At 44.0% G+C, this 22148-nt stretch overlaps 5 protein-coding genes and 9 non-coding genes across 16 annotated transcripts; 4 read left to right on the forward strand and 10 right to left on the reverse strand.

Moving 5' to 3' along the window:
* Window positions 1–68: 68 nt before the first annotated feature.
* On the forward strand, window positions 69–2242 carry snf8 (SNF8 subunit of ESCRT-II). The gene is made up of 8 exons (XM_061304843.1): window positions 69–423; window positions 668–718; window positions 805–943; window positions 1015–1119; window positions 1193–1265; window positions 1358–1499; window positions 1574–1648; window positions 1712–2242. Exons 1-8 carry the CDS (start codon window positions 370–372, stop codon window positions 1847–1849), a joined length of 777 nt encoding a protein of 258 aa, XP_061160827.1. The 5' UTR covers window positions 69–369; the 3' UTR covers window positions 1850–2242.
* calcoco2 (calcium binding and coiled-coil domain 2) lies at window positions 2162–7415 on the reverse strand. Of its 3 annotated transcripts, none has more exons than XM_061304842.1 (11): window positions 7177–7414; window positions 6702–6846; window positions 6360–6462; window positions 5810–5874; window positions 3347–3472; window positions 3179–3283; window positions 3009–3119; window positions 2827–2943; window positions 2636–2759; window positions 2532–2563; window positions 2162–2468 (listed from the first exon to the last, which is right to left on the reverse strand). In XM_061304842.1, the coding sequence occupies exons 2-11, from the start codon at window positions 6843–6845 to the stop codon at window positions 2304–2306; spliced, it is 1092 nt and encodes a 363-aa protein (XP_061160826.1). In that variant the 5' UTR covers window position 6846; window positions 7177–7414; the 3' UTR covers window positions 2162–2303. The 3 variants fall into 3 exon arrangements, with proteins under 3 accessions (XP_061160826.1, XP_061160824.1, XP_061160825.1); XM_061304840.1 differs by having other exon boundaries at window positions 5702–5874; window positions 7177–7412; XM_061304841.1 differs by lacking the exon at window positions 2532–2563 and having other exon boundaries at window positions 5702–5874; window positions 7177–7415.
* trnaw-cca (transfer RNA tryptophan (anticodon CCA)) lies at window positions 3566–3637 on the reverse strand. The gene has a single exon. It is a non-coding gene; the product is annotated as a tRNA-Trp (tRNA).
* Window positions 3810–3881, reverse strand: trnaw-cca (transfer RNA tryptophan (anticodon CCA)). The gene has a single exon. It is a non-coding gene; the product is annotated as a tRNA-Trp (tRNA).
* Window positions 4058–4129, reverse strand: trnaw-cca (transfer RNA tryptophan (anticodon CCA)). Its single transcript has one exon. It is a non-coding gene; the product is annotated as a tRNA-Trp (tRNA).
* trnaw-cca (transfer RNA tryptophan (anticodon CCA)) lies at window positions 4304–4375 on the reverse strand. Its single transcript has one exon. It is a non-coding gene; the product is annotated as a tRNA-Trp (tRNA).
* trnaw-cca (transfer RNA tryptophan (anticodon CCA)) lies at window positions 4552–4623 on the reverse strand. The gene has a single exon. It is a non-coding gene; the product is annotated as a tRNA-Trp (tRNA).
* trnaw-cca (transfer RNA tryptophan (anticodon CCA)) lies at window positions 4826–4897 on the reverse strand. Its single transcript has one exon. It is a non-coding gene; the product is annotated as a tRNA-Trp (tRNA).
* trnaw-cca (transfer RNA tryptophan (anticodon CCA)) lies at window positions 5078–5149 on the reverse strand. The gene has a single exon. It is a non-coding gene; the product is annotated as a tRNA-Trp (tRNA).
* On the reverse strand, window positions 5326–5397 carry trnaw-cca (transfer RNA tryptophan (anticodon CCA)). Its single transcript has one exon. It is a non-coding gene; the product is annotated as a tRNA-Trp (tRNA).
* Window positions 5547–5618, reverse strand: trnaw-cca (transfer RNA tryptophan (anticodon CCA)). Its single transcript has one exon. It is a non-coding gene; the product is annotated as a tRNA-Trp (tRNA).
* Window positions 7416–8330: 915 nt separating the features above from the next.
* ttll6 (tubulin tyrosine ligase-like family, member 6) lies at window positions 8331–15197 on the forward strand. The gene is made up of 18 exons (XM_061264602.1): window positions 8331–8459; window positions 9134–9338; window positions 9481–9612; window positions 9747–9857; window positions 9917–9957; window positions 10020–10135; window positions 10252–10382; window positions 10453–10609; window positions 10718–10861; window positions 10926–11011; window positions 11081–11306; window positions 11367–11545; window positions 11634–11822; window positions 12281–12425; window positions 12941–13147; window positions 13216–13281; window positions 13990–14104; window positions 14496–15197. Exons 4-18 carry the CDS (start codon window positions 9748–9750, stop codon window positions 14684–14686), a joined length of 2103 nt encoding a protein of 700 aa, XP_061120586.1. The 5' UTR covers window positions 8331–8459; window positions 9134–9338; window positions 9481–9612; window position 9747; the 3' UTR covers window positions 14687–15197.
* A 2147-nt stretch (window positions 15198–17344) lies between these two features.
* hoxb6b (homeobox B6b) lies at window positions 17345–19206 on the forward strand. Its single transcript, XM_061264443.1, has 2 exons — window positions 17345–17957; window positions 18628–19206. Exons 1-2 carry the CDS (start codon window positions 17495–17497, stop codon window positions 18888–18890), a joined length of 726 nt encoding a protein of 241 aa, XP_061120427.1. The 5' UTR covers window positions 17345–17494; the 3' UTR covers window positions 18891–19206.
* Window positions 19207–19539: 333 nt separating this feature from the next.
* hoxb5b (homeobox B5b) lies at window positions 19540–21119 on the forward strand. The gene is made up of 2 exons (XM_061264439.1): window positions 19540–20308; window positions 20374–21119. Exons 1-2 carry the CDS (start codon window positions 19711–19713, stop codon window positions 20619–20621), a joined length of 846 nt encoding a protein of 281 aa, XP_061120423.1. The 5' UTR covers window positions 19540–19710; the 3' UTR covers window positions 20622–21119.
* The last annotated feature ends 1029 nt before the right edge of the window (window positions 21120–22148 follow it).

Consider the following 22148-nt stretch of genomic DNA (forward strand, 5'->3'; position numbering starts at 1 on the left):
GCAATGACGCATTAAAATGAAGGTGCAATAATCGCCGGGCCACCAGGGGGCAGTCATTAGAAAATAGCTATTTTATTCCAAACTGTCAAAATGGAGAGGCTTACACGGAAGTAGCTCCAACATCTGTCAATCGTAGCAAATTTTCGAAAAAATGTACAATTTTATAGCAGTTTAACTTGAAATACACAACTGAGTTGAAACCGCGGAAGTCAAAGGTTTTTAATAGTTGCGTCCCTCGGTGCTGTTACACTGATGTAAGCACTACTTGAGAGGTTTAGCTTCTTCGTAACATAGAAAACTGTCGTCATTTTGAACATAAACGAGTTCTCCTATCGTTTTAGTACTTTTCCCCCTTTTATTAAAATTAAAATGCACCGGAGAGGCGTCGGTGCGGGCGCCATCGCCAAAAAGAAGCTTGCAGAGGTAAGAACATTCAAATGTTTTGTAAAAATGTGAACGCTGAAAGCAAACCTAATGGTAAATAACTAAAACGGAATGCAATGAGCCCAACTAATCATCATAACCACGAGGACAGCTTTAAAATTTTAAACTATCCATCAAAGTCAAGTCTATACTTTGGCTGCAATTCAGGGAGCCTGCATGAAGTAAGATGTTTAAATGGCACTATTCTTAAGAGATTTTTGACTGACTTCCATTTTCCTTATAGGCCAAATACAAAGAGAGAGGAACGGTTCTTGCAGAAGATCAAATCGTTCAGGTAAGTGTGTTGGCTTAATTACATGAAATGTGTCCATCTTTGTACAAGTCATGTAATATTGGTTATTTTCCCCCCCTCTGTGTCAGATGTCCAAGCAGCTGGAAACATTCAAGTCCAACCTGGAGGAGTTTGCTAGCAAGCACAAACAGGAAATCCGCAAAAGTTCCCAGTTCCGGGTCCAGTTTCAGGAGATGTGCGCCACTATTGGAGTTGACCCGCTTGCCTGTCAGTCACTATGAAAAAGAATCTTTGAGCATATTATTATTTTATTTTGAAACATTTTGCTTTCTTGACAGCTGGCAAAGGTTTCTGGTCAGAGATGCTCGGGGTGGGCGACTTCTACTATGAGCTTGGCGTGCAGATTATTGAGGTTTGCTTGGCCCTCAAGCACAGGAACGGAGGTTAGTGATCAATGCCACTTTATCAACATCACCTTGGCGATAGCAGTGAAAGGCTTTTATTTTTTTCTGTCAGGACTCATGACTTTGGATGAACTGCATCACAGGGTTCTTAAGAGTCGCGGTAAATACGCTCAGGATGTCAGCCAGTAAGTGTTTCCTATACAGATTTTTTTTAAAAAATCAAATCCTTACACATTTCTGAACCTCACATTGCTTTATGTTTCGCACGTTTCCCCAGGGATGATTTGGTTCGAGCTATCAAGAAACTCAAAGTCATGGGCAACGGTTTCGGGATGATTCCGGTGGGCGGCTCCTACTTGGTGCAGTCCGTTCCGGCGGAGCTCAACATGGACCACACGGTGGTCCTCCAACTGGCTGAAGTAAGCCACACGTACCCCCAGAACAATCAATAAAAAAATGTCTGTACTTCAAACCCATTGTCACTACTTTGCAGAAGAAGGGCTACGTGACGGTGAGTGAAATTAAAGACGGTCTCAAGTGGGAGAACGACCGAGCGAGTCACGTCCTGGTGAGTCCACGCCAACCACATCCCACTCACAAGACATCTCTTGACCTGTGTTGTCATTGGTAGGACCACCTGCTGAAGGAGGGCCTGGCCTGGTTGGACTCTCAGGCATCGGGCGAGCCGCAGTACTGGCTGCCCGCCCTCTTCTCGGAGCTCACCTCCCGTGATGTCACGCCCGAGGAGGCCAATCAGATGAGCCCCTGACCAAACCCTGGATGAGGATTTAGCCCATACTGTGCCAGCGCAAGGGTGGGGGGGTGTTATGGACACACGTGACTAATGAACCCCCATGATCAGACACACCCGCAATATGTGATAGTTCACGATATAAGAACGCCAAAACACACACAGAGCAAACACTTCTCTGCCTCTTCTTCTTGCTCCTAATTACGCCACTTCTCTTCTGCAAGTTCTCAGTACTGCTCGTCCTGTTGTGTCACAATTTAATACTGGCTTACAAAACTAAATACTGTAAACACTGATTAAAAAAAAAGACATGCCTAAGAATCTGCAATGTAGCCGGAAAACAGTGTAATGTTTTCAAGAACAGTTGAGCTGTTTTCACATGAATAAAAATACATCTTGTGATTTCTTTAAGACTGTGCAAAGCTTTAGCTGTAATTATACTGCTTTTAGATTTAGCGGGTGTTTTTTAAGGTCACATCTCGTGACTGTAGACATGGTCTTCAAACACATTCTGCTCCATGTCGTCGCAGATGAGCGTGCAGAAAGGACACACTCTGTGATTGCGCTCGTGACATTCCACCTCCGCCCGCGTACTTCCTGGGAAGCTCTCCAGGCAGTGACAGCACATTAGGGTTGGCTGGAGGAACACATAAAAACAGATTTAAGATCAGTCTATTGACCAGTCTAATGGAGGGGTTACCTGGTCTTGCTCATCATTGTCAACAATGCTCACTGCGAAAAAAAAAAAAAAAAAAGCCAAACATCAGATTGATTTAATGTACAAATTTATCGTGCTAAACATACCAACAGGTGTGTCATCCGAAATGTCACACATCTCCGTTGCTTCTGGCTTCACCGAGCGTGCAGTCAACCGCTTTTGAAGGTCATCTAAAGTCTTGCGCAGCTCCTCCATGTCATCTGTGAGCTTCTAGCAATTAAATGGAGTCCAAAGTGAGGACAGCAGTAATGTGCAACATCAACGAGTAGGTGTTTACTTGGTTCTCTTGAGCAAGCTCCTGGTTGTGGCGTTTCAACACGGCCGTCAAGTTGTTCTTCTCCTCGATCACGGCGTCCTTGTTTGCAATCAACGCTTGAGCTTCTCGGAGTTGCAGCTGGAAGATCGAAAAGGAACGCATGGTCCTGACATTTCTGAAGTTCGAAATCTGAATCCACCTACCTCAATTTGTAGCAGCAGTCCACCGTCGTCACCTTTGCGATCAGAATCTGTGCACTCAGCAAGGTTCTGTTCCTGAAGTTCCACCTGATTGTTCATGTGGGTCAGCATCTCCTAAAAACAACAAACAGCACAATGTTGACCCTGTCTACAAGCGTAAGGCGAAATCAAACCTTCAAACGTTGGATTTCTTCCTCTTGCTCCTGCCAAGTACTCAAAAGACGCTCGTGCTGCTGCTTCGTCGAATAAAGTTCTGAGGCCAGTTCATCGTGTTTGTCCTGTGAAAGCGTACAGTCAACTGGCGCTCATCCATCAGCATCACACAAGTGTTGTTGTAAGACCTTCAAGATGGCGGCTTCTCGTCTCTCTTCCCGCAAAGCTGTTTCCAACTCTTCATTTTGCTGTCGGATGCGATGCGCCTCGTCCTTCAACGCTGCAATTTCCCGATCGCTCTGCTCCACCTCTTCCTGGTGGCGCACAATATCCACATGGGGATGACGATTATATACAGCTCTAGAAAAAACACCTTTTAGGTCACGAGATATGTCAAAAAAGGTCAGTGACCCTGACGTGTTTTGAACACGCAACCTTCTGATCTGGAGTCAGACGCGCTACCGTTGCGCCACAAGGTCTTGCTACAATAATTTTCATGGATACGCAGGGACATATAATTTTTAAGGGCGAGATTTCAAAAATTGTTGGAACATGGAGAAATTTGTTTTCTGTTCCTTGGTACCAGTGGAGAGTTACGGAAGAATCCGAACCGGCAGTCTTTCGGTCCATAGATAAATCAAAAGAGGTCACTGACCCTGACGTGAGTTGAACACGCAACCTTCTGATCTGGAGTCAGACGCGCTACCATTGCGCCACAAGGTCTTGCTTGAGTGGTCACCATGGATACACAGTGAGACATAATTTCTAAGGGTGAGATTTTGGAAAACATTGTTGGAACTATGGAGAAATTAGTTTTCTGTTCTTTGGTACTAGTGGAGAGTTACGGAAGAATCAGAACCGTCAGTCTTTCGGTCCCGAGATAAATCAAAAGAGGTCACTGACCCTGACGTGATTTGAACACGCAACCTTCTGATCTGGAGTCAGACGCGCTACCATTGCGCCACAAGGTCTTGCTTGAGTGCTCACCATGGATACACAGTGACACATAATTTCTAAGGGTGAGTTTGGAAAACATTGTTGGAACTATGGAGAAATTCGTTTTCTGTTCTTTGGTACTAGTGGAGAGTTACGGAAGAATCAGAACCGACAGTCTTTCGGTCCCGAGATAAATCAAAAGAGGTCTCTGACCCTGACGTGAGTTGAACACGCAACCTTCTGATCTGGAGTCAGACGCGCTACCGTTGCGCCACAAGGTCTTGCTTGAGTGGTCACCATGGATACGGAGTGACACATAATTTATAAGGGTGAGATATTGGAAAATATTGTTGGAACTATGGAGAAATTCGTTTTCTGTTCTTTGGTACTAGTGGAGAGTTACGGAAGAATCAGAACCATCCGTCTTTCGGTCCAGCGATAAATCAAAAGAGGTCACTGACCCTGACGTGATTTGAACACGCACCCTTCTGATCTGGAGTCAGACACGCTACCATTGCGCCACAAGGTCTTGGTAATAGTAAATTCCCAAGCATAATTAATGTGTCATAGTTAATCTCGTCAAGATTTTAGAGAAGAGTAATCCAGCGGCGTTGGTCAAGCAACTTGGTGATATTTGTGTTCTGTACTGAGGTTCTGGTGGAGAGCTATGTTTGTGTGGAAGAAACAGAATCAACAGTCTTTCATTTCCAAGATGAAGCAAAATAATCTTCTGATCTTGACGTGATTTGAACACGTAACCTTCTGATCTGGAGTCAGACGCGCTACCGTTGCGCCACAAGATCTTGCTACAATACGTAGTCACCATAGATACGCTGTGACACATAATTTATAAGGGTGAGCTTTTGGAAAACATTGTTGGAACTATGGAGAAATTTGTTTTCTGTTCCTTGGTACCAGTGGAGAGTTACGGAAGAATCAGAACCGGCAGTCCTTCGGTCCATAGATAAATTAAAAGAGGTGACTGACCCTGACGCGATTTGAACACGCAACCTTCTGATCTGGAGTCAGACGCGCTACCGTTGCGCCACAAGGTCTTGCTTCAGTGATCACCATGGATACGCAGTGACACATAATTTTTAAGGGTAAGATTTTGGAAACCATTGTTGGAACTATGGAGAAATTCATTTTCTGTTCCTTGGCACTAGTGGAGCGTCACGGAAGAATCAGAACCGGCAGTCTTTCGGTCCATAGATGAATCAAAGGAAGTCACTGACCCTGACGTGAGTCGAACACGCAACCTTCTGATCTGGAGTCAGACGCGCTACCATTGCGCCACAAGGTCTTAGTGGCATAGAGATTTCAGAGAAGAGTAATCCATCTGAAGCAGCTTGGTGATGTGTTCTGTACTGAGGTTCTGGTGGAGAGCTATGTTTGTGTGGAAGAAATGGAACCAGCAGTCTTTCAGTTCCAAGATGAAGCAAAAGAATTTTCTGATCTTGACGTGATTTGAACACGCAACCTTCTGATCTGGAGTCAGACGCGCTACCGTTGCGCCACAAGATCCATGCAATATAAAAATTAAGTGTCTTCCTATTCGGTTCTGAAGACCTGATGGAGCTCAACGGAGGAATTTGGTTCATGTGTACCTGCGTGGTAATGACCATCAGGTCATCATTGTCTGAGCCATTGGCTGCATTTTGCTCGTCGTTGGGATGCTGCGATTTGAAGCAGAAGGGCGTGCTGGCGCCACACACTTGTCCTGAGCTGTTCACGTAGCAGAACTGGTAGAAGTCCAAGTCATCCTTGGGCAGGTAGTATTCTGTTGAACAAATATAAATCTAATTTGAAGGCCATATCACCGGATACAGATGCCAATTTTGATATGCCACAATATGTGCGAATATAAATATAAATGTGTATTTTCACACTGATCTGCGCGACGATGTGAATTGATGATAAATAACGCTCACTTTCTTATAAGCGTGTATGTTTTGAATTGTACTGTCGCCCTCTTGCGGTGAAGGTCTGAAGCACATGCGCAAACCATCAAATACATATAAATAATATAAAAAATAGAAAAAATATAAAAAATATAAAAAATATAAAAAATATAAAAAATATAAAAAATATAAAAAATATAAATAATATAAATAATATAAATAAGATAAATAAGATAAATAAGATAAATAATTAATATAAATAAGATAAATATAAATGTATGCGTATGTGTATTTTTGCCCCACAGATATCTCCCAAAACAATACAAGTGGATGACTCAACAATTGAATAGTAGTGGTGTCTCACCTTTGAAATAAGCGTGCCTTGTAGATGATGGTTCTTGGTTCGAGTCCCCGCACGACTCCACCCACATAAAAGTGTGATAGTCCTTGATGGTACTCCATCCCACCTGGAGAAAACAGGGAAAACATAGTTCTAGTAGCTCAAAATACAGAAGGTCCTCAAATGCACCAGAGCCCGAAATAAAAATAAATAAAAAATAAAACGGTGATGGTAAGTAACCAAGTATAAAAACATCACCACTAAGTGGCTTTTTCATGCATCTAATTATGCAAAATAACAATGCAAGACAATTCTATTCATAAGACTATTCGAGTCATATACGTTTACCACATATGCAAAAATTACCTTAAAGATTCCGACCCAGTCGCGTGGACTTGGTTGGAAGTGTGCAGCGAGTGTGTAGCAGCAATTAATTGTGGTAGCAAGTGGGTACGATTGCGGGACGTCCTTGAACGCCACCTGGGAGAAGGCGTCAGTGGAGTTGTACATGCTGGAGTAAACAAACGCACGCAGGGATCAGGCTGGGTTGAGTGAAGACAGCAGGTGTTACCAAAACATAACAGTGACATGACACTTCCTTTAAAAGTCTCTTTCCCCTTGGTCGTCTTTTTACTGATTATTTTTTTAGCAGTCTTGTCTGCATTTCACTTTCTGTTTACAAAATAAATCAATAAATCTGCCGCGATTGTTTAAACAACTTGCACAATTTGGTCAGATGTAAGATAATGATTTCGTTTGTTATTAAGCGTCACACTGATAAGTAATAGGTCAAGAAGAGCTGATATGATGACGCAAAGCCTGGAAGAGAATTAAAACTTACATGTTTTTGTTGTTATCACTGCGCTCAACGAGTGAAGTCTGCAACTTGTTGTGTTCAGGGACCCTGGGACCAGTGCATTTTTCTGGCGATGTTCCACAAGACGGGTCTATTTGTTGCTAAAAAAAAATCTAAAGTTTGTTTTCATCCATTGAACGATGTGGAAGTCATCATGGCACAGCCAGCACCTTAAATTGAACTTTGATCATTACGCCACTAGATCGTCTAGTCGGATAACATTTCGATCGAAGTCCGATTGGTTACAGGATTAAATTTATTTACATTGTAAAGCGCCTGTCTACCACAAGAGGGAGACAACCCCATAGAAAAATCAGTTCTGATGGTCTCTTTGCACATTTAACTTTTAACTGATTAAAGTATAAGCAGATTGATTCATATTGTCTTCTTTTCTGAAAATCATATACAAGAGAGTAGGCCTACATTTAATTTAGTATTTGTACTCTTATTATGACTACATTGGATATTTTCGCCAAATGTAATTTGTTTTTACTTATTGTCTTATTTTTTATTATACGATAATATTTATTTTAATAATAGTTATTTTTATTCATTTTGTAATATTTCAGTTTGATCTAATATAAATGTAAATTCATACATATTCTTTAGATATACACAGAGTATACATTAATATTACATTACACTTGTATAATAATTTCATTTTATTTACGTGTCATTTAACTGCAATCTATTGTTTTTTCAGCTCTATAAATATACACTAGGTAATTCATTGAGTTTCTACTAAAAGAAAAAAGTATGACATTGACCTTAGCGACATCTTTTTAGTTAGTTTGTATTTTACAGATGTCGCACTTGATATATTGTAAAAATCGTCTCAATGTTTTCATTTATTTTTCCAATTTTTAAAAATAACAACACAACTAATAAATCAAACAACTTTAAAATGTGCTTTGATTGAAATAGAATATATTACTGTCATCATAATCACGGTACATTTAGGACATTCTGTATTCATAAACGATTGTAAAATATCATAGAATTAACCATAAATACAAAAAAAGAAACATGTTTCCGCAAAGGCCGCAGGGATCAACGACCAATCAGCGACGAGCCACCATCCAATCAGAGACGAGAAGGCCAGCGATGTGACCGTGTTGCTGATTGGCTTAAACCAGAAGCGTCCTTGTTCGCGTCAAACTCTAGTTGACTTGTTGACTCTTTGCCTGTTTGTGTCAAGAACAGCAACACCGAAGCCGAAAAAATCCAACCAAGCGGCGGCAGTCTGGAAACTCACTCAATCAGAGCAGGTTTGTGACGTTTAATCTCGTTTAAAGCCATTTTTTAAGCAAGAAAGCGAGCTAACCGGCTAGCAGCAGAGCGGTCTCCATGGAAACTCTGCAGCATTTGGTTTCCATGGCAGCATGACAGCAAAGCGTAAACTAGGTTTAACCTCTTTTTTTACTCTCGCAAAGTTTACAACCTCAATAAACAGGATATATGCGTGAGAAGTAGTTAACCTTGTGATGTTTTTAAATAATTAAACTCCTCCAGGTGCAGTCTGTGAATGATTTTTACAGGATTTCAATGATTTTAGCTGAAACACTTTTGTAAAATGCATTTCACAATCAAAACAGCATAGCAATTTTCACACTAACTGCTCAGGTGACCTAATGCATTTGGAAAGAGGAGCAACTCAGAGGTAAGATGAGGCCATTTCGAGATTTTAGAACAAATGGCCGAATCTTGAAACGAGCCCTAAAGTGCACAGGGGTCCGAAGGTCAGAGGTGAGTGGAATTTTAGGGCAGGAACACTTAAAATAGAAAGTATAGAGTAGTAATAGAGACCTGTAATAGTAAATGCAAATTTAATGTTGATTTTTGAGCTGTTGGTTGCCATGGCAACATTGGAGCACCATCTGATGCTACTAAGAGTGACTGACTTGCTCTCTGTCATCCTCGACACTTTCTAATCGCTCACCAGATCCCAGCGATGCTCGTCCGACCCGAGCTCGCCATGACAACATGACGCCTGCTTCCATTTCTCCAGGAGACCGCGGCTCAGGGCTTCATCTTGACCCATTTCGGCATCTCCTGCGTCGGCTCGGCCATGCAGGCGAAGGCGAGTGACTGAGAACACTACGGTCACTTGGAGGTTGAAATAAATGAATCAACTGTGAGTGTGGAAGGTAAATTTTTCTAATTCCAATTCATGTTTTTCATTCCTATGATTGTCTTTCTAATAATAATATATTCATCAAGCTGCGCCTGTTGAATGCGAAATGGTAACACAAATCCCGCCACGTAACTAAAGCCAGCAAATATCATCAGGCAGGCTAAATTGACCTTGAGCGACCCTGAGCATCATCTACATCATTGGATCCCAACGCTGACACCTGGCACCTTGAATTTGTACCTGCGATGCGCCCTCAAGCCCTGCCTAGCGTCCATAAATGATTCACAGTAAGAACAAACGTTTGTAAACTCATCCATCGCTACGCTAGACTCTGAATTAAATACTTTTATCGTTCATGACTACTACACTAACAAGTTCTCGTATCCGAGCTTTTTATTTTGTCTTAATTTCTCACCTTCAGGATGACTCTGCCGTTTGGATGCAAACAGCAAAAAAAAGGACAAGCAGAAAATATCATCCAAGCGCCAGGGCTGGAACACACCCTCAAGAGGCGCAAGAGGTCCAAGAGGAGGTAGGAGAGATCTCCTTACCTGCCGAAAGCGCTTTTGACCGTCATTTCCTTTCTTGCAGATATGTGTGGATTAACTTGAGCAACTGCAAGTATGAAAGCGGTAAGAATTGGAATACATTGGATCAGTGAGTGAACACACTAAGTTTGTCTTTTAAATCCCAGTGCGCCGCGCCGCTCGTCGCTACGGCCTCAAAGTGACGGAGGGAGACGATTGGACGCTGATGTGGTCCGACTGCTCCGTATCTCTAGAGAGGGTGAAAGCCATGAAGCAATACCAGGTAGTGGTCCAAAGGCAAATCTGGAGTACACCCTGGACTGGTTCTAAGCCCTTTGCAACTCTTTGTGGTGTCATCCAAAGAAAGAAACCTTCACATGTGTGTTTGCCACATTCCAGAAAATCAATCATTTCCCTGGAATGATCGAAATCTGCCGCAAAGACACTCTGGCCAGGAACTTGAACCGCATGTTGAAGCTCTTCCCGAAAGATTACAACATCTTTCCAAGGACGTGGTGTCTTCCCGCAGAGTGCGTTTGTTTTCCACCCCACCAAACCATCTCAAGTATTTACCTCGCCCTTCTTCCTTGTCTTTTGTAGCTACTACGACTTCCAGGCCTACACGCGTGTCAAACGGCACGCCACTTTCATCTGCAAGCCAGATTCCGGCTGTCAGGGACGCGGCATCTTCATCACAAGATCCAGGAGTGATATTCGGCCTGGAGAACACATGATCTGTCAGCTCTACATCACCAGGGTGGGTTCTCAACACATCCCAACGACTCACATAAACCGAAAAAGTAATATAACCTCATCTCAACACACACACGTGCACATACTCAAATTCTAAATGTCTTGAATTCAGCCTTTAATCTTGGACGGCTACAAGTTCGACTTGCGTATCTACGTGCTGGTGACGTCATGTGACCCGCTCAGGATCTTCCTGTTCAAGGAAGGACTGGCCCGCTTCTGCACCGCCAAGTACATGGAACCAGCACTTAGCAATATGGTGAGCACAGACGTTCTTGACGTTTGGAATGATCACAGATGAAATGGTCATTTTCTCTCATTAGGACGAAGTGTGCATGCACCTGACCAACTACGCCATCAACAAGCACAACGACAACTTCATCCGTGACGACCACACCGGCAGCAAACGGTGCATTGACAATATAACACGACGGTAAAACGAGCAAAGTTGTCAGCGGTCCGGTTTTGGTTCCTCCAGGAAGCTGTCGACTCTCATCCAGCAGTTGGAGGATGCCCGCGCCGACGCCGACAAACTATGGAGCGACATCGAGGACATGATCATCAAGACGCTAATCGCCGTGCAGCCCGTTCTCAAACACAACTACCACACGTGCTTCCCCCACCACACCGCCGACAGCGCCTGCTTCGAGATCCTCGGCTTCGACGTCCTGCTGGATCAACGCATGCGGCCCTGGCTTCTCGAGGTACCGCCGAGACCTTTTCACTAATTGAAAGTACTCAGCTAATTTGTGAGGTGTGGATAGGTGAACCACTCGCCTAGTTTCACCACCGACTCGCCGTTAGACCGTGAGGTGAAGGACGCTCTGCTGCTGGACACGCTGCTGCTCATCAACTTGAACGCCTGCAACAGAAGCAAGATCACCAAAGAGGAGCGCAAGCGCTCCAAGGAACGTCTGCAAGAGAACCGGACCAAAGCGGCAAGGTCTTTCTGCAAGCTCGTCTTTGTGTTTCTAGTCAAATCATGTCACTCGAGTCCTCTGCTTTTTTTCTTTTTTTTTTTTATCCGTAAGGACCGAAGAGCTGCTCCAGCGCCAGGCCGCCTCGGTCCAGCAGATAGAGACATACGAGACCAATCACATGGGAGGCTTCCGGAGGATCTTCCCCAGGGAGGGAGAAGATAAGTACGACAAGTTCTTCACACAGGGAAGCTCGCTGGTGCAAGCCACGGAAGCTTCCAGAGCGCGACAAGAGTGTGCCAGGTACCTGAGAAATTTCCACCAGCCAGCTATGGGGAGAACTTGTATTTTTCCGTATTATCCAAAACCCCAAAAAATTATTGGTTCATAGTTAAAAAGATCATATGGATCAATAAAATTAAATGGATTGTTTAAATTAATACAACAATACACAATTGGATAATTTAGTACAAATAAATAAATAAATAAATGAATGAATGAATGAATGAATGAATGAATGAATGAATGAATGAATGAATGAATGAATGAATAAATAAATAGATAAATAGATAGATAGATAGATAGATAGATAGATAGATAGATAGATAGATAGATAGATAGATAGATAGATAGATAGATAGATAGATAGATAGATAGATAGATAGATAAAATCTTTATGAGTGATTATTTTATCTAAAAATACTGTGGCTATATACATGATCAAATTAAATATTAAAAATCCCATTGCTGTTCATGCAAAGGCAACTACTACAAGAACTGCACGACAGGCAGAGGACCGTGAACACCGTCCGGAATCGGGACTCTCAGGGCGAAACGGCAGGAGAGCGCTCCAAAAATCTCAGACCTCGACCGGCACCACACAGAACCCCCCCCGCCAACGGGACGGTGATTCTCCAAAGTCGCCGCGAGAGGGCGTCCACACGCTCTTTTGTCCCAGGATGAATTGGTGGCCTTCTCTTTGACCCCGCTGGCAGCATTCAAATGAGCCAGATGATGCTTGCACACTTTTAGTGTCGCCACATGCAAATGTACAGAGACCCAGACGTGACATGGGGGGGGGGGGGGGGGGGGGGGGGTGCGGGGGAGAGAAAAAATTATCGTGGCCACGCTATAGATAGAACGTGTGCAAAAAAATACAAAGATCTTGTGAGGCCATGCAACACTAATTTGGAATAATATGCAAATAATAATTGCGTTCCTGGAGCGAACCTTATTCAGGGTCGTTTTTAGTGAAGGTGCGCTCCATTTATTCACCTTGATGTCCAATATTCAATTCACAATAGAGTATTTGTGCACATTAGACCTTTACCTTATTACATTTACAGTTTAGTTTTTTTAAAATTATTTTTAAATTGTACCTAGAAATATCAGCCCAAGAAAAGTATTTTTCCTTCCTCAAGTCTCCTCCTGCCGTCAAAACCTGCGAGGTAGATGAGGAGAATGATGAAGAGGAGGAAGAAAAGCGGGTCAAAGCGTTGATCCAGAGGAAGAAGCTGCTACTGGACCTGGGGCTGGTCCAGCACATCCGCCAGCTGCTGCAGCCGGAGGGCCGAGACGCTGACTTCCCCCGCCAGCAGGGGGCGTCGGTCGCGAGGCAACCTTTAATGGTGACTGGCGTGTCCGTGAACGCCTCGCCAAAGCGTTAATGTTGATTAACTCAGATTTTTCCCCACAGGTGGACTCTTTGACGCCACTTTCCGAAAAGACCAAGGCGACTCCTTGCATACTGCCATCTAGGCAGGTAAGTGGCTGACAAAAAAAAAAAAATCATCATTACACAAAGTATCTGAAAACATAAAAAAGGATGTTAAATGTGTGTTGAGTGTTTTATTTTTTTTAATAACAGCTCATCCGAGGATTTGTACATTTTGCGTCTCTCTGTAGCCCACGAGCCGTACTTTTCCCACCTCCTCATAAATCTAGCTTTTAGCGCCACCTGTGGTTTGGGCACTACTTCAGAGCTGGCAAATGTTTTGCTTTATTTGAACCAGTGGCTGATCCTGGAAGAGGGAGGAATGTTTGTATTTAGAAAAATGTGCATGTGCAAGATTTATGCACTCCACTGAAGTGGAACTTTAAATTGATGTTTCTTTTTCAAGAAAATAATATCACAGATCTTTCTTGCCTGGGATGATGTGTTTTTATACGACTGATCCACCGACCGCTAAAAAATAAGTTTTTTTTCTTAGTATTACATATTTCTTCTCATTTGTGTTCAATAATAACAAAACGTGTCGTAAATCTTAAATCATTCCTCTGTTTTGCTTTCTTATACGCTTGTATTACTGTGCAGTGGTATTTTTTTATTTTATTATTTTTTTTCGTTTTGTTTTCTTTTGTGAGTAACATTTGAGAAACTATAAGTAATGCCCTTATTGCACTTTCAACTGATGAGAACACTCGCCAGGTTCTGATTCTGATTCCAAAGCGTGTTTTATTGTCCCACAAGACCTCACTGAGGACTTCAAGTACCATCAGGAATTTTCGAAACGCCTCACTCCAGACAGAAGCCTGCCACAAAGACAAAGGATGGACCAGGACTACCGTGAAGGTTCCCGGGCCAGGTGAGGACCTGGACTTGGTTTTGTTTATTTAATTACAGTGACGTCACGGCCGCCATTGTGAGGAAATTTCAGAGGTGGCAAAATTACATAAGTAAAAATGAAGAAAAAATACTTTGGTAAAAATAGTTCTGATGTGCTCAATAAAATTTTAAGTGGGGCAATTTATCAAAATATTTCCAAGGTTTATTTTGTACTTATTTGTATTGTCCCCGAACTTAATAACTTAATATTTTATAAATGGTAAAAACGTATTTTTAGTCGTTCCAACTCAAATGGATGGATTGATTGCTTTTTAAATACTCTCATATTTCATATATAAAAATAATGCTTAATAATAATTATTGAGCTACCCAAGTTGAGTAACAGGCCTTTTTCTGTGCTCGTACTTCAGGCCCACGCTTGCCAAATGTCCGGGTCCCGAACCCGCGGCCTCTCGTGAGGGGGGTCCCCAAAGGACGGAGCTTCTGCGCACAACGCGACCCCGCGGACCCGCGGGGCCTCCAGGTCACCTCCACGCGCCCCCCTTTACTCCAGAGACCTCGCCTCGCCCGATGGCCCCCGCATCACAGGGGAGGACCCTGAAAAAAAAAAGGAATTTGGTAGGGGGGGTCAGCAGAGACCAAACACTGCATGCCCATAATTTACAGCAAAACTGTGAACGTCAAAATTCACTTCAACAAGATTTTTGATTGCTACTTTTTTGTGCCAATTTTACCACAACCAGACCTCAGGGCATAAACGTCTCACTGGGACTTACGGAAATAATAAATTCCTATTTGATTAAAATGAATGCTGCGGTCGTTATTGGGCCTTTCATTAAAACGCAAAAGTGAATTTTATGGGACATAGTCGTCAATATGAGGCTATTTTTAATTCAAGAAATTGTCATGTGATATTTAGAGCAATGTATCATTCTGCATTTTTTTGTACTGTGACCTTTTTTTTTATTAAATGAAAATGCACGTGTTAGCATTTTGTCAGAGGCCATAAAACTTTACAACGTTTGTCAGTTGTTATGTTTGCGCTCCGAAAACAAAAACACAACAAATTGCCCGCAACACTTGTCAGCGTTTTGGTGGCTCAAAAATGTATTTTATCGTGTTTAAATTGAACGTAAAAAAGGACGATTAAATTGTCCAGTTTGAAATGAAATGGGCTTTTGTTAAGGCATTAACATTGTCTTTATATTTTCGAACAATTTAAAAAGAAACGAAAATAAATCATTTTGCTCGATCAAATACATTTTATAAGCCTATTCAATAACGAATGCTATAATTGCACTTTATAAACCATGTCGTTGCATTGACGTCCTTATTTGCAAACATTTTCCGCTTTTTTTCCCCCTAAGTTTTTAGGGGCGCCTCAAAGCGACAAACGTGGAATGTGTGTCAGGAATTTATGGTTTTATTGCGTGTGTAAATTCCGGAAATCCTCTTTCATGCCGGCCCACGCCTGGAAAAAGCATTTGACACAAATGAGATGTCCAAAATATTAAGAAATATGATCAGAACGTTTTAAAGGATTTGGAGGAGATTTAATGTGAATCCAAGCAGAGGAAAAAAAAATCAACTTTAGCCTGAAACGGAATTGTTCAGAAAAAGATTTGAAATTTGGGAATGATCTAAGAACAAGACGAAAGAAACATATCATGGCAATTTCTGGTTTCATAGGATTTCTGATTTGCCCTTTTTTTTTTTTAATTAATATTATTTTTTTGCGTTCATTTTGTTCTAAATAAAACCTTCACGTTGATGTTATTTCCTATTCCCTGCAGAAATGCCGTAATAAAATAAAAATAACTCTTCATTACACATTTGAATATGATTTCCCGGCTTGGAGGAGGCTCAAAATGGCGCACATAAAAGGGCTGCACTTTATGAAAATTTACAACTTTGCCGTTGCAAGTTTTACGACTGGGGCGGCTCGGTGATTGGCTAGCGGGGATCATGTGCGCGACCAGAATGACAACTTCTTGTTCCCCAACAGCTCGTCGTGCAGCTGCTTTTTGCTTCTTATACAACCGCACTCTATTGCAAATTTGCAGCCGTATTATTTTATTTTTTTGCATGGGACGAAATTGGGTCAAAGGATTTGGGCCCAGAAAAGGACCGTGGGTTTTATTCTGAGGATATATACGAGTGGAGACATGGCGGCGGCCTGCACAAGGTGGGATTCTACTGGACTTTCTCGAGGAGACTGGATCCGTGTTGTTTGGGGGCACACGATGGCACGGTTGACGTATGTGGCACAGAGGTAAGGCCGCCATGTTGGCAGCAGGGAGTGCCTGCATGCCTGTCTCTGGCTTATTGTTTGGTTGCAGTATGTAAAAAAAGCAGTGGCTTGTGTTTAACATGACGCGTGCACGCGCAGCCCGAGGCTTTGCAGGTTAGGCGTGCACGCGCAGGTCCATTTTGTTGATTAGGTTCGAGTTCGGGATGGGAGACTGAGTGCTGGTTGCGTTCATAAACAAATTAAAAAAAGCAACCTTCAAGAAGCTTTATTGTCGATTTTGTAAAAATGTAAAAAGAAATATCCTAATGTGGCGTTGTAACATAAAAATTGAAGCAAAAAAAAAAAAAGAAAATGTAAAGGACACTTCTTGAATCATTAAAATAACAAATCATGAACAAGAATATATATGAAGCTTGATTGTTGTCGTTCTGCAGTCGCCATCTTGGCCTGCAGTGCCCTGCACAGTAAATTGATGTGAATTAATTCTTAGAACAGAACAGTATTGATTATTTTTTTTAAAGCTGCCTCGTTATAATCATTTGTGTTGCCTTATTAAATATTCTACACGACTCTGAATTTATGCTGCATTCTGGATTTGCATTTTTGCTTGGAAAAAAAAATGTCAGCAATGCACGATGAATTGAAGTGTAAACATCACAATATTCATTTGAGGAAGCAATTGATGATCATTGAAGCAATCTGGCCTGATTGATCAGGGGAAAGAAAAACATCAAAACAATCACGTTGTCGTTAATGATGTCATTGATCGGCTTGGGATGATTGGCGTGCCGAGTGATGATTTGCTGGTGATAATTTGGACGGAATTTTGGAATTCAACGCGTGATGATGACGACGATCCACGCTAACGATCGTGCTTTTTCCACGCACTTGATTTGGAGGCACCCGGGACACTGTGCGCGCAACAAGACCCCCCCACCCACCCCCACCCCAAACGGGCGCAGCCGTGCACGCGCGGACGCCGGTGATTGGCCAGAGGTGGATCAGATGGTACATTTCCCCTCTGTGTTCAGTGGCACCTCACAACCACCCCCCTCCTCTCAGCAAAAGGCAAATCTCCGATAAAGTAATGGCAAAAGCACTTGGACTATAAAAGACAACAAATCATTTTCCTCCGGAGTGCGCCCCGTTGTCCACCCAATGAGTTCCTATTTTGTCAACTCAACTTTCCCCGTGTCTCTATCGGGAGGACAGGACTCTCTCCTGGGCCAGATCCCCCTCTACACGTCGGGATACAGCGACCCGCTGAGGCACTACTCCGGCGCGGCCACCTATGGAGGCGCCGCAGCCGCGGCCGCTGCCGCCGTGCAGGACAAGGTCTACCCGGCCTCCTACTACCAGCAGACGGCCATCTACGGCCGGGCCGCCGGCGGGGGTGCGTGCGACTTCAACCCGGCGGGGGGGTTCTATAAGGACGCCGAGGGGTCGTGCGCCTTCTCCGGTCGCGACGACGCGCCGCAGCCGCCGCCGCTTTTTGGAGCTCAGGAGCACGGGCAGCGCAAAGGCGAGTGCTTGGGGGATCAGGGCGCGGGCATGAGCGTGGACGACAAGTCCTCCGCGCTCATCTACCCGTGGATGCAGAGGATGAACGCCTGCTCGGTCGGTGAGTGCATGGCACCCTCGCACGCACGCACGCACGCACGCATGCACACGCGCGTCTTTTGCACGTTTGCGTCTCTTTTGCGTTGCGCGCTGACACACGCGCACAAGCACACGGGCCTGCTAGACACAAACAAACAGCTGTCGCGACTACAACGAAAGGTAAAAAAAAAAAAAAAAAAGAGTAGACTGTAACATGAAACTACAGCGCGTAAAATTTCTTTTCGGGTTTGGACTGCAACTCTGTCCATCAACACACATAGACTATGATGCCATCTTTATTAACATGCATGCAAATATAATGTATTTTTAAAATAGAGAAATTAAGAATTAAACGAACAAGAAGTGCGTGTGTGTGTGTGTGTGAGTGTGTGTGTTTATAAAATGGATGCAGCAGCATCAGGCATGCGCACTAACACACATTTGCCTGATGTTGCAAATATGCAGGTATACAGAAACATTTTAATGACCTCGACATAATTTAATGCTAAATGTTATCGACTGAGTTATTAGATTTGATCTGGTTTATATATGCATCTATTTATTTAAAAAATGGAAGGCTAAATAAACAAAATCCTACGTGCGTCACCGGCAAATCTCATTGCTATTTCTGCACGACCAAAGCGGAGCACAACATGACCCAAACGTGCGTGTGTGTGTGTGTCCGAACGCAGGCCCGTTCGGCACCAGCGGTCGCAGGGGCCGCCAGACGTACACCCGCTACCAGACGCTGGAGCTGGAGAAGGAGTTCCACTTCAACCGCTACCTGACGCGCAGGCGCCGGATAGAGATCTCGCACGCGCTGTGCCTGACCGAGAGACAGATCAAAATCTGGTTCCAGAACCGCAGGATGAAGTGGAAGAAGGAGAACAAGCTTCTCAACCCGCCAAAGACGCCCGATGAGGAGGAGGAGGAGCAGGCGGAGAAGAAGAGTTAAAAAAAAGGACACTCGACGTGTACAAAACATGCTGTAGATATTATTCATGTGTGGCGTGCTATCTCCTAGAGCTGCTTTTAGATCTCTCTCTTTGTGCTGTGTCTTGATTTAGAGACTATGCAAACATGTACAGAAATTTGTAGTGCTTTTGGACCATGTCGTTCCTCGTATACGTCCTGTTGTAGGCCTCTGTGTTGTACTTGTTCTTCCAGCTTGTACATAAAATGTCCGCTTTAAATATCACGATGTCATTATTTATTGCTGTAACGTGTTTGATGCAATATTTTGTTCAGGAAAAAATGTATATAGAAAATAAAATGCCTTTTGATGTATAACCGAAAGCCTGATGATGTTTTTTGTTGTTTTATTATAAATATTAAATATGACAAAACGCGTGTAAGGATTGAAACAATCGAGGGATTGTGTCAAATCCGTCTAAGGATGACGGATGACTGTCGAGGCCCCCGTGACGAGTCGGAGGTCGCTTCTCTATTCAGCCACAAGATGGCGCCCTCGCCCCGCGCGGCTTTGCCGGTGCGCGCGGCGGGGAGGCACCATTGACTGGAGCCTAACGACCATTATTTCGTCATCATTTGTAAGCGGCGAGCATGAATTACCTCTTGAAGTCATCAGTGAGGATTTACGACTGGTCAACAAAGGCACGTGATTCCCGAGCGCGCTCCCATATTTGGCGGCATACCTGGCAAAGTACAGTAGGGCTTCATTGCTTATAATTCATGATTGCGTCCATAAATCGTGCAAGCACACAAGGATTATAGCGACAAAGATCTACAAATCGAGGCTTTAAAAAAGCAAGCAAATGAGCTCGTACTTTGTAAACTCGTTCTCAGGGCGCTACCCAAATGGCTCCGACTATCAGTTACTAAATTATGGGACTAACGGCGCAGTGAGCGGCTCCTTCAGAGACCCTGGCACCATGCACTCCGGGTCCTTCGGCTACAACTACAATGGCATGGACCTAACCGTGAACCGAGCCAACAGCGGCGGAGGCGCAGGCAGCGGAGGAGGAGGTGGCGGTCACTTCGGAGAGGACGCCCGGGGCTTTGGCTACCGCCAGACGCCCAATTGCTCGCTGTCGTCCCCGGAATCGGTGCAGCCTCCGCCGCCGTCGTGCGCCTCCGCCGGGCGGGACCTGCGGGAGGTGAAGAGCCCCTCCCCGGCGTGCGAGCGGAGCGCCACTTCGGCGGCCAACAAAAGCACCAACAACGGGGGATTCACGGATATTGAAGACCCCGCCGCCACCGCCGCTGCCACCGACACCGAGGACCGCGGTTCAGGCTCGGGCGCTGCTCAACAGGCGCAGGAGCCCAGCCACGCCACCTCGTCCGCCCCCGCCGCAAACGAGTGCCACGCGCCGCAGATCTTCCCCTGGATGCGGAAGCTGCACATCAGCCACGGTAAATAAACCTGCCAGGTGTCGCTCGAGTCAAATTCCACTTCGAAATTTTATTTATCCACGCAGATATGACCGGCCCGGACGGCAAGCGCGCCCGGACCGCGTACACCCGCTACCAGACGCTGGAGCTGGAGAAGGAGTTCCACTTCAACCGCTACCTGACGCGGCGGAGGCGGATAGAAATCGCGCACGCGCTATGTCTTTCCGAGAGACAGATCAAAATATGGTTCCAGAACCGCAGGATGAAATGGAAGAAGGACAATAAGCTGAAGAGCATGAGCCTGGTGACGGGCGCCAGCGCTTTCCACAACTGAGCCAAGACCGTCGCACATCCGACCCCGCCACGGCCAACCTCTGCAGCCGCTGCAATGGAGGTGAAAGCGTTCTAATAATATTCACAATGATCATCATAATAAGAATAATAAAACGGAGGGTAAAAAAAAAATACTTGTAACGCTCTGAAGCGCAGCACCTTGCAGCATGCTATTGTTATAGACGACAAAAAAGTGTTCTGTGGTTCTTTTTAGTGGTAGCGTGTAGGTGTCATGTCATATTGATGTAAATATTAATATTTGTCTCTTGGACGTGAGCTCTTTCTCCAAGTGGAGTGTTTTAAGAAAAAAAGTCATAATAAGAAGAAAAAAAAATAAAGCTGCTGCCATTTGAATGTAAACATGGGCCCATTGAGAAGGGTTGTTGTGCATACTCGAATTGTTTAGGCTGTCGGTGTGTGTGTGTGTGCGTGTGTGCGCGTATGTGTGCGTGATGTCAACTTTGTTTCCTTCTCGCCAACAAAGCTTTTTGTATGTAGCTACACGTGAACTCATAGCGCTTGGAAATAAAACTTTCTCTCTCATGCCTGGACTTTTCTGACACTTTTTCCGCCTGGTTGTATTTTAGCCGATAATATTGAACGTTTCTTACCTTGTGGTGGAATGATGTCCCCGTGGGTGTTTTTTTTCTCCATGTTTTAATCGCCCAAAAAACGTCCCCAAAAGAGAAGCGGAGATTGTCTTAAGCGAGTACAAGTAAAAAATCCCTCTTTGCAAAGATTGTAAAGGGCCTATATGACATACAACAGTACGCGGCAAAGTCACGTGAGCTCCATAAAGTTGCTTTTATGGTTTTGGGGAGTAGACAATGTTCTATATAATTCACGGGGGCTTGAATGAGAGTGACGGCTTAACGGCGTGCAGGGGACCGAGCTCGCGCGGACGCTCATATATGTGGACCCTCAATGTTTCAATAAAAGTATCGAGAGGGCCCGCGTTTTTATTGCCTTTTAATCGCATCTTATTCTATTTCACCTTACATCCTGCTTACGTCCACATTTGACGCAGCTAAATGGCAATTGTTTGACTTTTTATTAGGCTGACAATATTCCCTTTACATAAAAAATACATTTACACCGTTTTGTTTTGTGCTGTTGCAATTTGTGTGTGTGTGTGGAGAACTTGAGCGAGGTTCGGCAGTGATTGATGCCCACCAGGCGAGTCACTGGGCGGCCAAAGGTGGTGCCCGGGCCGCATCCATGCAGGCCTTTTTGTATATTTTTTTCCAATCCAAGATAGAAAAGTTCAAAACAGAAAAAGTGAGCTGGACATTTTGCACATATTCATAACAACTATATTAAGTGGCAATTTGGCCTTCCTGTAATGACTATTGCATATTGATAGGACTAATGTAGACCCGGATATTATGCATTATTCATGACGACGGGATCATCCGGGGGTCAGGAGACCAAATGGAGGCTGACATGTTTTGCACTGTCACTGTGCAAAACAATATTTAAAATCATTATTACAATTATTATTATTATATTGATATGTAACGTATATAGA

Source organism: Syngnathus typhle, linkage group LG18, assembly GCF_033458585.1.
Source record: "Syngnathus typhle isolate RoL2023-S1 ecotype Sweden linkage group LG18, RoL_Styp_1.0, whole genome shotgun sequence".
Taxonomy (NCBI): Eukaryota; Metazoa; Chordata; class Actinopteri; order Syngnathiformes; family Syngnathidae; genus Syngnathus; species Syngnathus typhle.